Source organism: Somniosus microcephalus, chromosome 6 (genome assembly GCF_052327205.1).
Source record: "Somniosus microcephalus isolate GS21.2 chromosome 6, FLI_Smic_1.0, whole genome shotgun sequence".
NCBI lineage: Eukaryota > Metazoa > Chordata > Chondrichthyes > Squaliformes > Somniosidae > Somniosus > Somniosus microcephalus.
In genome coordinates this window covers 81351802-81365722 of record NC_140992.1, presented here as the reverse complement: position 1 = coordinate 81365722, position 13921 = coordinate 81351802, and the positions used below count along the sequence as shown (strand labels likewise).

Genomic DNA, 13921 nt, shown 5'->3' with positions numbered 1-13921 from the left:
CCCCCCTTCCCTCCCCTCCAGCCCCTCCCCTCACCTCCCCTCCCTCACCCCCTCCCCCCCTCCCTCCCTCCCCCCCCCCCCCTCCCCTCCCGTCCCCGGTCTCTCTGTACTCCCCCCCCCCCCTCCCCCTCCCTCCCTCCCTCCCCTCCCCGGTCCTCTCTGTACTCCCCCCCCCCCCCTCCCCTCCGTCTCTCTGTACTCCCCCCCCCCCCCCTCCCTCCCTCCTCCCCCCCTCCCCTCCCTCCCCGGTCTCTCTGTACTCCCCCCCCCCCCTCCCTCCCTCCCTCCCCCCCCCCCCCCTCCTCCCTCCCCCCCCCCCCCCTCCCTCCCTCCCCGGTCTCTCTGTACTCCCCCCCCCCCCCCCCCTCCCTCCCTCCCTCCCTCCCCGGTCTCTCTGTACTCCCCCCCCCCCCCCCCCTCCCCCCCCCCCGGTCTCTCTGTACTCCCCCCCCCCCTCCCTCCCCCCCCCTCCTCCCTCCCCGGTCTCTCTGTACTCCCCCCCCCCCTCCCTCCCCGGTCTCTCTGTACTCCCCCCCCCCCTCCCTCCCCGGTCTCTCTGTACTCCCCCCCCCCCCCCTCTCCCTCCCTCCCCCCCCGGTCTCTCTGTACTCCCGTCTCTCTCTACTCCCCCCACTCTCACTCTCTCTCTCTTCCAACAAAAACATCCCCTCAAAAAACCCTCGGCACCGTCGGGCACTCCAGCTAGTTTTTAATAGTAGATGGAGAGGTAGATTTTGCTTTCTTATATTTAATATTTCCTTCTGTCAGTAGAACTGTCAACATCAATGGAAATGTGAACAGTGTGACATTTATGTGATTAGTAGGATTAGGATGACATGACTTCCAAACCATTTGGTGCTGTGTTTATTTTGAGAATGATGAATATTAAGATTATTTTAAACCACAAAGTGCCTGTGCTCTGTTGCTGACTCTCTACAGTGCTGGGGGAGTTTGAAGTGGTTGAGGATCTCCATCCGTCTCCAGGAAGTTCCCGTCGCGTCTCCAGGAAGTGTGGATCTGGCTCATGTGAGAACGGGAGGCGGCGGCTGGCCGAGCGGCGACAGAATGGCCGCAGAGGCGGAGAGGGAAGCCTTGCTGGACGGGCAGGATGGCGACCGAGCTTGGGAGCCGGGCCAAGGCTGCGGTGGTGCCCTGTGCGACCCCCGGAGATGGCCGCACCGTTTCGTAGTGCTGGCCCTGATGTGTTTCCTGGGCTTCGGTGAGTCCGTCCCCGAGACTGTGAGCCGCTGTGACTGAGGATCGGCAACTAACCCCGGCCCTGTCCGGCGGCGCGGCTTCACTCGCTGCTGCCCCGCCGCTGACAAGCCAAGGCCAGCCATTTCACAGCAGGCCGGCCGGCCGGTGCTTGTGTTGTGGGTGAAGCTGGTTTGAAGATTCTGCCGGGGCTCTGTCGCTGCTTGGTGTTTGGAACCTGCCCCACTGCTGGCTTATGTCGTCTCACCATTCAGATGTTTCATCTCTCAGCATACCTAACATTAGTTACAGTTGGAGAATTTACATAAAGTGGTTGAGTGACTTCACTTGTGACTGCTGCAGATGCGAATGAGGTGTGGGCTGTCTTGTGACTTTTGTGTAACTTCCTGTGAATCTGAAGTGTGCGGTGTTTATGTTACACGAAACTTTCTCTTGAAGTTGGTGGTTTGCGCAAGAAGCTGTTTTGCTCACGCGTGCACTTTGGGATAGGATACACATGATTTGCTTAATAACATGATTTGCTTAATAGTTCACCGCAAAGTCGTCTTAGACTTTTAGATATTGATGTGTCAACTTTAGTTTTTGACACCATCATGGTTTGTACTCTGTGGAAGATGCAATTATGGCGGTTTGGAAAACTGGAAGAGAGTCATTACGGCACAGAAGGAGACCATTCGGCCCACCGAGTCCATGTGGGCTCACCAGAGCAATCCAGTCAGTCCCATTCCCTGCTCTATCCCAGTAGCCCTGCAAGTTTATTTCCCTCAAGTGCTTATCTGGTCTCTCCTTGAAAACATCGAGTGTCTCCGCTTCCACCACTTCGAGTTCCAGGTCATCGGCAACGAGTTCCAGGTCATCACCACTCGCTGCGTAAAAAAAGTTTTTCCTCACTGTATCTCTAGCCCAAAACCTTAAATCTGTGTTCCCTAGTCATTGTACCATCAACTAGTGAGAACAGCTTTCCCTGTCTAGCCTATCCAAACCCGTCATAATCTTGTACACCTCTGTCAAATCACCCCTCAACCTCCTTTGCTCTAATGAAAACAAATCCAGCTTCTCCAACCTGTCCTTGTAGCTAAGATTCCCCCATCCCCGGAACCATTCTGGTAAATTTCTTCTGCACCCTCTCAAGGGCCTTCACAGCCTTCCAAAAGTGGTGACCAGAACTGGACGCAATACTCCAGTTGTGGCCAAACCAGTGCTTTAAAAAGGTTTAGCATAACTTCTCTACTTTTGTACTCAATACCTCTATTTATGAAGCCCAAGATCCCGTATGCTTTGCTAACCGCTCTCTCTATATGTCCCGCTACCTTCAGGGACCTATGCACATTAACTCCCCGGTCCCTCTGTCCCTGCACACTCTTTAAAACTGTGCTATTAAGTGTATATTGCCTCCCTCTGTCACAAGGAATGTAAGAATCCGATCTTGCTGAGTTTTTGAGTTCAAACATGTATGTGTGATAGTTTATGTTACTTCAAAAATGGCGGTAATTTTCACGGTCATTTTAATTAGTAATAGGCTCAAGGGGGTGAGGTTAGAGTGAATCAGACTTTTATAAGGGAAATGGAGCATGGGCCTGTAATTTGCGGTGGACTGACCGCAACTTCAGGATGTAGCGCTCGTGCATCCTAACGTGGAAATCCTGAAGTTGCAGTCATTCATTCACATCTCCGACACTGGCTGCGTGTGCCCTTCCCCGCCAAAATCAGGGAAACTGACAAAACTTTGGATCGTCCGCAGTACCACCACTATTAAATACCCCATTAAAAGTTAGACCCTTTTGGATTAGATGTAACTGGGGTTTTAACAGCGTATTGACTGCAAAACAAATGTTATGGCCCTGCAAAAGTCATTAAAATTTTGTGGAGTGTCAATTTTATCCATTTTAATAAAAATTACAATTTTTAAGAAACTTTAAATTTTTTAAAGAAGTTTGTTCACCTTTATTTCAGGTTTACCTTTTCCCCATGTGACAACCCCAATCTTTGTTTTACTCTCTAACTTTTTAAAAAGTTAGAATCAAAGGCGCTTACTCACTTCCTGATTCTCGATTTGTGAGAATTCTGCATTGTGATTGGCTGCTTAGATAGCTTGTTGACGTCGCAGCAGCTCGTGTAAGGAACTTCCACTGATTTCAACTACACGTTGAAAAAGCCCAACTTCTCACCACAGAGATCGCGAGGATTGTGGGAAGCTTACTTTGGGGCCAGCGACGAACACCTTTGTTTCGCCGCTGACTGCAAATTACGGGCCAAAGTATTTACCACTTGAGAAGCGTCATCGTGAAAAAAGGAGACCAGTACAGGTTACCTGGGGAGCTCAGCTGTCTAGTGGCAGATGTTGTTTAATGCGAAGAAATGCAAAGTTGAGAGACTTGGGGAATGGCGTGTGCTATCAACCTTGCTTGTGGAATAACATTTATATTAACAGCTATGAGGCAGATATAGCTGAGTTTGAGAACATTTTGTAGTGTGCGAAATGGGGGCTGTAGCTAGTCAAGTGATGAAACGGAAGTTTGGTTGAATTTTTTTTTTTAGGTGAGAGTCAAACTTTCTGATACACCAAACATTTGTCCGATGTGAGGAAAGACTACATAGAGGTAATCTTTTTGTATGCAGGGACATGAAGCTCTGCCAAATAAATAAAAATTGGTTTCCTTGATGTCCGAGTATGATGTAGGGTCAATTATTGGTAATCCCTCCAGTTGATGATTTTGTAGCTGGTCCAGTCTGCTTTCTATATGGAAGGTGCTGGAAGTTACTAATGCGGTTGGGTTGGAAACACCAGTTTATTTATATGGATACTCTTTTATTAATACTTCTATAATAGCATAACTCATGACTTGGAGGCTAAAAATAATCTAGTCAATATGTTCAAGTTTTGTCTTGAAATATTAATTGCATGGTTCTTTGAAATAAAAGGCTGCAACTTGTGCGTCTGCTCAATCTCTGTGTAATATATGAGAATTCTATGTGGGCCAACATGAGTGCAGTAGCAATGTTATACTTTCAAGTTTATCCTCTTTCTACTTTTAACTATTGGAAGTTTTTGAAACATTTCCTTTTATATTTTTAGGTCTTCACCAGATATTTCTGTTACTCTCAGTGCTATCCCTGTGAGTGGTCCCTTGCTCCCGATGAACTTTACAGTTCGTTGATGATTCAGCGTTGCTTAATTCAAATTATTGGGGGATTTGCAATGTCCCCTCTAAATTTTCTTTGTACTGGGTGGGCTACAAACTCCTCTGAGCACTACTTTTTTGTCCATGGGCAGTTTACATTACCTGGTGCCGCATGCCACGACGAAGTTGTGTGCGGCCTGTTTATTTCAAAGCGCGGTATATTCCAGAGCTCTCTTGTACAATCCTGAATGGGTATCCAGATTTGCAGTTGTCTGCTGCATAACTTTTCCATAATGACGTACTACCCCTTACCACTACCTGGGCAGCATGAAGTGGAGGAAGAGCAGGAACAACATCGACCATCAGTGTCCCTAGCTGTCAGAGCTCTTGGAAAACTGGCCATCTAAGAGTGCTTTACATGAACCATCATCTCTCCCACCTCAAATACACCCAACAGTCCTGCAATCCTTATCACCACCGACCTTACTACCACCATCCAATTACCTTCCTTCAGTCCAGCCTTATGGGCCTTGCTCTCACTTCACTACAAACTTATTGCCATGATAGTGGAGGCTTAGGCCCAATTCCACAGAAGCAATGCTCAACCATGTCTATTGACATTCTCCGCACATTAAACTTGGGTGTGCATTGGCTCTGACAGTTCAATACTGCAAGAATGTGTGCTTTGTATATCCCAAGTATATGTCTTGATTTCAGATGCTATAGGAATGTTTATATTTCCTTCTGAGGTGCACTGCTCACAAGCTGATTTCTTGCCTCAAATTGTTCTATTTTGTCTTATAGCACTCCTGTAAAGCACCTTGGGACGTTTTACTCTGTTAAAGGCGCTATATAAATACTTCTTGTTGTTGTATTTAAATATTCACTGCTGTAATTGTGATTCTCTGAAGCGAAGTGTTTCAGCCTTTGCATGTTAAAATTGAGGATCATAGTGAATGGGCCAAAAACTGGTGTCAAATCAAACGGTTGATCCAAAAGTAATTGAGCCTTAAAAAAAGGGTAGCAGTTATATTTGTGTTAAGTACTGCAGAATCATTGGCATCACTGGCACAACAGTTTTTTTTAAAAGGGCTGTTCGCTCCCTTGTAAAGGGGGACTGATTTTCTGGTAATGATTGCATTTTTGGTTAAGACCCATGTCTGAACCCTCTGGCTATGACTTGTTTGGAATGCAGGCATACTGGCTGCTTTGCATAAACCAGGCTGAGGATGAGGAAATTCCTGACATCAGAGGCCATTTTTGGGGCAGATGGAGGTTCTGTCTCAAACAAGTCCCCACAGAAACTGCCAACAAAGGCTGAGACCTGTTCGATCCACGCCCGATACAATTTCTGGCCTCCCCAAAGCAGCTCCAGTGGACTTACCAGTGTGGCCAATAGCTCTGCAGATGAGTAAAATAAAGGCCCTGAATTTCCGATCGGAGGCTTCCTGCGGGCAGATGCCTCCGATCAGAAAAAATTCTACAAACCTACCTGCTGGCTCTGTAGATACGGAGGCTTCTGATCCTGGGCCTCTCCTCTTGGAAATGCGCAGAGGCCCACGTATCCCGGGGCGCAGGCGGTTCGCAAGCGCCCCTGGGATCTCCTGGGCCAGCCCAACCAATGGAAGAAGGGAATCCCCCTTCATACTTTTGGCAGTTCCGTGCATACTGTCAAAAGTATGAATGGGGGTGACTGCAAAAATGCACCAACACACTGAAATAAATAAATGAAAATTATTACATATGTAAAATTAATGAAAATTGCTTTAATTAAATGTTAAACACAAATTTTATTTATAATTTTTTTTTAAAATATGTTTTAACGGGGCTTACTATAACCGTACCTTATTGGACAGGGTTTTTAATTTATAACTGAGTGATAAAATCTTACTTTTCTCTTTTTTAACTCTTTTATGCTGGTAAAAGCAGGCCTCACATCTGCTTTTACCAGGTGTAAGAATTCGATGGCCTTTCAGCGGGTGGAAGTTGAGCAAATAGCGCAACTCTCCACCCGCAGAGGCCCTTTTCTTGGGCATGCTGATGATCTGTCGAGAATTCTTGACAGATTGCAAGTTCCGGGTTTCAGCTCATGCGCTTCGCATGCCTAAACCCGGCACTTGTGCGGCCCCTATGGGCGCGTGTGCACCTCGTACATTCAGGGCTAATGTTTCTTAAGTTAACTTAACATTACTCTTGTTACTGGCCAGGTTTGCGTGCTGGGAAACACTCGGGTTGCTGAGGTACTTACTGAGTTGCCTATGACTGTCTATTAACGCCCTCGGCTGCACTCGCACTCCCACTGCACACTGCACCTTCGCCCCGGCAACCCTGACTCCAGGCAGGCAGCTGCATTGTAACCTCATCTTGATGGGAACCGTGTGATTGGCAGGCCTGTCCAGCCACTGACGTGTGTCCCGAGAGTCCCGCCTTCTCGCACCGATTGGCTGGGGAACCTTGGTTGACCGAGCCTGCAGTGTAGGGTTATGTGCGCAGCCTGTTTATTTAACTGTGCTGCCCATTCAAGAATGCTGCGCAGCCAAGCACGTGTGCAGCTTAGAGGGAACATTGGTGATTTGAATTTGAATTGTGCTTTAAAAAAAAATCACTCCTTATCTCTCTAACCTCCAGCACTGCAACCTTTTTCTCAATGATGCCAAATACTGTATCTGCAAATTTCTCTGCCTGGCATGGAGCTCTCAAACTGCTCCCTTTGGTACTTTCCTGTCGGCAGGACTGGGCTATTTGTGATCAAGGCAGCCCTCGGGGAATCAACAATCAAGACATGGCATTTGGCAGTCGGTAGTTGGAATTCGTGGCAGTGGGGGAAGGGACAGGGACAAAAATCTAGAATGGGAGGGAGGTGATGGTCGCAGTTTGAATAAAAATGGAGTCAAGTTGGCTGGAAATAAACGGCTATGGGGGATAAACTAAAGTTCTGCTGGGGTTTGATGTTTAAATAGCTGGAGGTGAGCGATTTTTAAAGTAAAGATCAGCCTGAGCCATTGGGAAGGGGAATGGAATTGGTGATGAAGGCATGGAGTGTGTGACTTCAGTCTTCTCCAGGCTTAACTGAAGGAAATTGTAGTGAGGAGGGATACTGCACCATGGTCACAATCATAGAAGATGTCACTTGTGACTTTGGTTATGGCCATTTCGGTGCCATGGCAGGGATGGAAACCTGATTAGAGAGCTTCAAAGAGGGAGTTGCGTGAAAGATATGCATGGATTTGGAAGGCAACAACATATTCAAGGACTTTGGAGAGGAAAGGAAAGTTGGTGATTGTGGTAGTTTGCAAGGACAGGGGTCGAGGGTGGGTTTTCTGAGCAGAAGTGTGATGAGGGCAGTTTGAAAGGGAGTGAGGATGAAGGTACCCAAGGAGAGGCAACCATTTACAATGTCAGCTCTACTGGGGGCTATAAAGGGAAGTCGGGTGGTCAGTGGTTTATTGGGAATGGGCTCCAAGGAGCAAGAGGTGGTTCTCCAGGACAAGATGAGCTTTGAGCGGGCATGATGGGAGATGGAGAGGAAGTAGAGAAAGAGCTGGGTTCAGGGCTAGGGCAGGTGGGAGCATGTGGGTTAGTGGGCAAGGGGACCCAGCAGAGGCATTATTGATCCCACAATTTCTGAATACAGTGAAGCCCAGTGTTCAGAAGAGGTATTCAACCATGGGGATGGTGAGCCATACATCTTTGCATAATGCAATTGTGTGCTGGGTAACCTCACATTTGCCACTCAACCTTAGGAATGCAGGAACTATCTGGTGCTATTGTTCATGTGCAGAACGGCACACATTCGCTTGTTTATGAGATAACCGTGGCAGTACAGGAAGTTGGATCCCGTGCTGATTTTGCCAGAAAATGCTTTGTGTGCATACTAGTTGAAAAATGCTGGCTGCTTACAAAAAAAATGTAGATGCTGTGTGCAAAGCTCAGGTCCTTCACCAATACCACCAGAGTCAAGGTGTGTCATGGCATTTGTAAACTGAGCTTTACTGATTATGGTCTTCAGTGGCCTAAAGAAATGCAAACTCTTGTACATTTCAATCTCGCAGGCACAAATCTTGTATTTTTAGTACTGCTCCCTACAGCATTCTGGGGTGACTTGGGGCCATGCAGAGCTATAAATCTAGTGCTGTTCTTTGTCACTGACGCTGACAAGTGGTCACTGTGCGAAATGCTGATGGTTGGCATCTATGTACAAATGGCCCCTCTTGCTGGGCACCAGATAGAATATGGGAATGGTTTCAGTAAAGCCTGTTTGAATCCCCATGCCTCCCTGATGGCCTAGCTGAGTTTGGGATCTCGGGATATTGATAGTGGTGTAAATTGCATGATTCCATTTTACATCAGTCAGTTGGCTGGCCAGGCATGTTTCGGCTTTGTGTATACATTAATTGTTTTTTTTTTTCAGGTAGCTATTTCTGCTATGATAACCCGGCTGCTTTGCAGACCCAAGTTATGAGCGTAAGTGTTGAACAGTTGAAAATCGTAAACATTATAGCACTTACTAACTTTAGAGAAACTTATTGTAGTGCACGTAGTACTATGAATATTTATTGTATGATTCCTATGTTATCTGTACCTTGAATTCTGTGACACTCATGCACATTAAATATTTCAGATATTTTGCCACCGTTTAATAGTTATGTGTTAACTTCAATTACACTTTTGTATAAATCAGTAAATCTGTTACATGAATGCAGCAGTGGTTGCTGAGTCTGTATAAACCACCTCTCTTAAAAGAAAATGTTAAAATGAAGAGTGCATTCTGTAATAAATGAAATGCATAGGCGTCTGAACAGCGTCTGCCTGAAACAGTTTAAATTTTTATTTTTGGGACAATTTTACGACTTTGCTAGCAGTTTGAAGATTTTTTTGTGTTTAAACATTCTAAGCACAACCATAAGAACACAGTAAATGCTGGAAAAACTCAGCAGGCCAGGCGCTGGAAATCCGAAATAACAACAGAAAATGCTGGGGAAATCCAAAATGCTGAGTTTTTCCAGCATTTTCTGTTGTTATTTCAGATTTCCAGCATCTGCAGTATTTTGCTATCATAAGAACACAGTTGTGGCTCTGCCCACAAAACTGCCAACACCCCCAGATCGATTGAATCACCATTGTGAGCTTCCGCTAATTGTGCTCGTTTGCGGGCCTTCGAGGAGGCTCTTAAAATTAAGCCTTTTTTTAGGCGCAAGGACACTAAATGGCACGTCTTAAAAGCTTTTAATATTTTTTCAATTTACTAAGCAATTGATTACTGTACACCAATGTAACTCGTAAATGATTCTGTAGTTTTTTTAAAGTCATTTTCAGTTATTTAAAATCAGGTTACTCACAGGTGGTGGACTGAACACTAATTAAAAATGCTTATTTTTTTGTGATAAACCCATTTTCAGCTGTATTAATAAAGCTGCACCAGGTTACCACTCTTAAATATAGCAAAGAATTTTTAAAAATATACTTTTTAAATATTACATTCTAAAATGCTGCCCGATTGTGCTGGTTCATGAGAGTTTGCGTTTGGTGATATGCAAATGAGTTTGAGCAGAAACTCTTGGCCTACATGTTTCTGTGGTTTGCTTTTTTACTGAGTTGTATATCAGAACCATGATGCCATTAAATGCTCTGAAACCAATTCAGTTGTGATGTGGCTGTGGCGTGGTGGTGGGAGTGGTTGATGAGGCTTGAGCTATGACATTTAAAAACCTACCCAGGTTTTGCTTTGTATAGCGGTTAATTTTTGTGTTCGGTGTCAGACAGAAGATAATTGTATGTTGATTTGTCTCCCATTTGCAAATCAGATATAAGCTACAATAAAATGTCATGATTTCATCAGTTATTTATTTCTACCAAGCAGTTAATGGAAAACATAGGAGGAAAACTTATATATTCTACAAAAAAAGTGAAATCACGAAACTAATTTGGAAGTAGATGTGGTATAAGTCAAGGCACAGGGTATAGCTTTTTTTGTAGCAGTATAACAGTGGTACATTAGTGTTGTGGTTATGGTATTGGATTAGCAACCCAGAGGCTGAGAGTTTAAATCCCGCCATAGCAAAAGTTCTTAAATTAAATCTGGTAACTTGTGGACTGGCACCAGGGGATAAAGCACCCTGAAAGCTTCTGCACTGCCATTAAAAACCTAACTGGTTTGGGGAAGGGAGCTTGCCACCACTTCCCATTCTGGCCTACATGCGACTCCAGTCCCACCCTGCATGGCTGACTATTAATGCTCTCTGAGATGCCTAGCAAGCTTGTTAATGTATATTGTTCACAGAAGTAAGTATAATATAAAAAGTGGCATCTTTCATGCATCATGTGAATAAAACAATCATAGCAATGATCATGCCAAGTTAACACTTCCATTGTGCTTTTCCCCAGTGAGTGAGTTTGACCTTTTGGCTCCAGTCCCTTTGAAAGATAGGGCAGCTCATATCTGCTGTTTTTCAATGTTTAACATTGGTTAATGAATGCTTGTGTTCCTGGTGTAACCTACCCATAAAATATGTAACCAAATTGTAGTATGTAAATGCCAGTGCTTTTGACTGGTTTGTGCCTTTTTTATTTATGTAACTCTCCAGTTGAAGCAATTGCCGTTATATTCAGGAATGCATGATTTGGAAATGATGACTTTGTGAAAAAAATAGCCCAATAAACACATGCTTATTCCTGTTTTTTATGAATACTTTTGATGTGAGGGTGAGGGCTCTCATGCAATATTTGGTATTCAACACCCAAACATTCATGTTCTTTTGTGAGGCAGAGGTGTACATGGTTTGAGCTTAGCACAGATGCAAGTAACATTGCTACGAAAACACAAACCAGGAAACTGCTTCCACATTGCAAAGTGAGAAACTGATTTCATGAAGCACATTGGAGGGCTGATATCGCAGTTGCAGTATGTGATGTCAGAGGTGTAAAATTAGAGGAGAATATGCACTTCCTAGTGCATGCTTATGTTAGGAATTGTGGGTTCATATAAGAAACTTGCGCCGAGATAATAGAAATGGTCCATTGTGGTGCACTGGTTGGTTTCCAAATGTTGCTTTTTTTTAATAATGTGTTTGTCAATGAAATTGTTATTTCTTTAGTTATAATTTGATTTCTTTGTAAAATTTGTTGAATTTCTTGTACTCTAAATATTAATGGAAATTTTCCAAACTATAAATTGGTTGAAATTAATTATTTTGCTGTTGACTACTGAATTTGGCAGGAATTGTACAACAGGCTGTGGATTAATATGTAACATGGGCTGCAAACATTGTAAAACGCTCAATTTGGAATCTAAAACTGAGTTTAGCAATCATTTAAACCAAAATTGAACTACAGATGAATACAGTGGATTTAAATTGATTTTCTATTCCTTTTCTCAATCTGTGAACTTTACTTTGAATACCTGATATTTCTGTTGAGCAGTCATTGTAAAGTTCCCTCCTGATGTTCCAAAGTAGTTTTTGTGTTAAAATTGAATTATCCAATAATTTATATAGCAACTTAAACAACCCAGAAAAGTCAGAAAATGGTGCTAGAAAATTTGGACTTATCAGATAATTTGAATTAAACAGCTTTGAATTAAGAGGAGTACTCGAAAATACACTCAATTCTTGAATTTTCTCCCAGTAATATAATCCTTATCTAAATAAATTCTTCAGATGGTCCCTTGATGTGGCATATGATTTCATTATGTCTTGCCGATGTAAAACCAGGTGATCATTGTAAGTATTGATTATGCATCGTAGCGCATTATTGCTTTGTGACTCCATTGCACTTGGCTCTGTTGTTCTGTAAGATTTCAGAATTCTTGACAACAGTATTTGAAAATCCAACATGGTATGAAATTGTTCTTTTTTTGTTGTTGACAGGATATGAAGGTTAATACTGTTACATTCATGCAACTGTATGCATGGTACTCCTGGCCCAATGTTTTCCTTTGCTTTTTTGGAGGATTTTTACTGGACAGAGTATTCGGAATGCGGTAAGAGCATCAACAAGAACAGAGATTGCACCTGCTTACTATTTAAAAAAAAATTGTTACACTTAATTTTTGTAATGTTTAAAAACAAGTGAAATTGTGTGATTTGAAAGCTACAAATGTGACATGTTTAAAACTTTTCTTACAGTTTGGGGACAATAATCTTCAGCTCGTTCGTCTGTGTTGGACAAGTGAGTAGAAATTCAGATTTGCTGTGCACCTATGTTCATTTATAAAGCACTTGGTGGAACTGGGAAGACTGCATTCTTGAGGAAGCGCTCTGGTGTCAGATAACCAGATAATTTCAAGACGTGATTCTATTTGAGTGCCTGTAGACTTCAGCCAGCCAGTACCCTGTTTACATTTCCCAGATGATCCTTCAATTCTGCTGCCCAGAAAAGAGCTTTGAGCTTGTGTGTGTATGTAGACATTTTCTCCCAGCAGTTAAATTTTAAATGTTTCAACAGTGTGGACAGCGGTGTCTAAACATTTTAATTGCAGCTCTACTCTATTCAGTTTCAAACCAAAGTGGCATAAAACCATCCCTCCAGAGAGCCTCCATTCTCTTTGCTCTGATGTCCAGTAGGGTCCCCATTCTGGATTTATACTGTAACTTTAGCATTTGTATGACCTCCTTATGTGATTTATAAAATAGTGGACATAAATTCCAGGCATTCACTTTTTATTGGTATAATGGGTTAACAACTTCACTGTTTATTTGATAGGGTTGTTAATGTGGTTCTCTATTGTGACCTTTAGCCATTGTGACAAACTACAGTTACCAAATAGCTTTAATTGATCATCTAACATTGGTATACGTAATTGGTGGGAAGGGGAGAGAGGAACGTGGAGAAATGTAATGCACTCCCTTTCTTCTCCTCCTCCACACCTTTCATTGTAATTTCCTTTAAGTGCAGAACTTATGTTGGAGTCTAAATATTTAATTTTTAAAGCCCACAGGAGATGTAGGCTGGAATTTTGCCGGTCCTCAGAGTGCGGGATTGGAGGTGGGAGCGCTGTCAAAATCGCAAAGATTTTCAGCGGGTAGGAAACCAGCTGTCAACCTGCCTCCAATCAATCTTCCCAAGTGTCGGGTCCCCAATTTGCGCATAGACCCAACACCTAGCGGCGGGAAGAGGATTATAGCCACTTGGCTGTTAACAGGTACTTGATACTTGTTAACAGGTTCTTTTTCATATTTGCTGCTTCTGCCTCGGGTTCCTCGACGTCCAGACACCACGCCAGATAAGTGTGGCGTGTTGTGAGTCTGTGTAGTGTATGTACTTTGCAGAAGGAACTATATTCTGCAGCCCCTGTATACTGCAGTACCAGTAGTGACCACCCCTGTATATAAGCCTGTGTAGTAACTTTTGCATAGTAGTTCCAGTTTGTCTCCACTCAATAAAGACCTGTTATAACCAACTCCTGCAGTCCGTGTCTCAATTACACACGGACATAATAGTCTGCTGTAATGTTTCTACATTGATGACAGCTGCAGAAGTGGTGTGAAGGATCCAATGGTGCACTGGTGAGTTTCAGAGGTAAGAGAATGTTGGGAAAATCATTTTTAATGTATTTACACTTTTCTGTAGGTAACAAGGTTTGAATT

The 13921-nt window shown here is 43.7% G+C and overlaps 1 protein-coding gene across 3 annotated transcripts in view; it reads left to right on the top strand.

Annotated features, from left to right (window-relative positions):
• Positions 1 to 932: 932 nt before the first annotated feature.
• The window catches only part of mfsd1 (major facilitator superfamily domain containing 1), a 47794-nt gene continuing 34805 nt past the window's right edge, over positions 933 to 13921 (top strand). Inside the window, exons 1-4 of one of the 3 annotated variants that reach the window (XM_085990430.1) lie at positions 933 to 1219; positions 8749 to 8801; positions 12203 to 12315; positions 12461 to 12503. In XM_085990430.1, coding sequence (XP_085846556.1) covers positions 1066 to 1219; positions 8749 to 8801; positions 12203 to 12315; positions 12461 to 12503 — 363 coding nt within the window. In that variant the 5' untranslated portion in view covers positions 933 to 1065. The other 2 variants (XM_085990429.1, XM_085990431.1) reach the window with 2 other exon arrangements.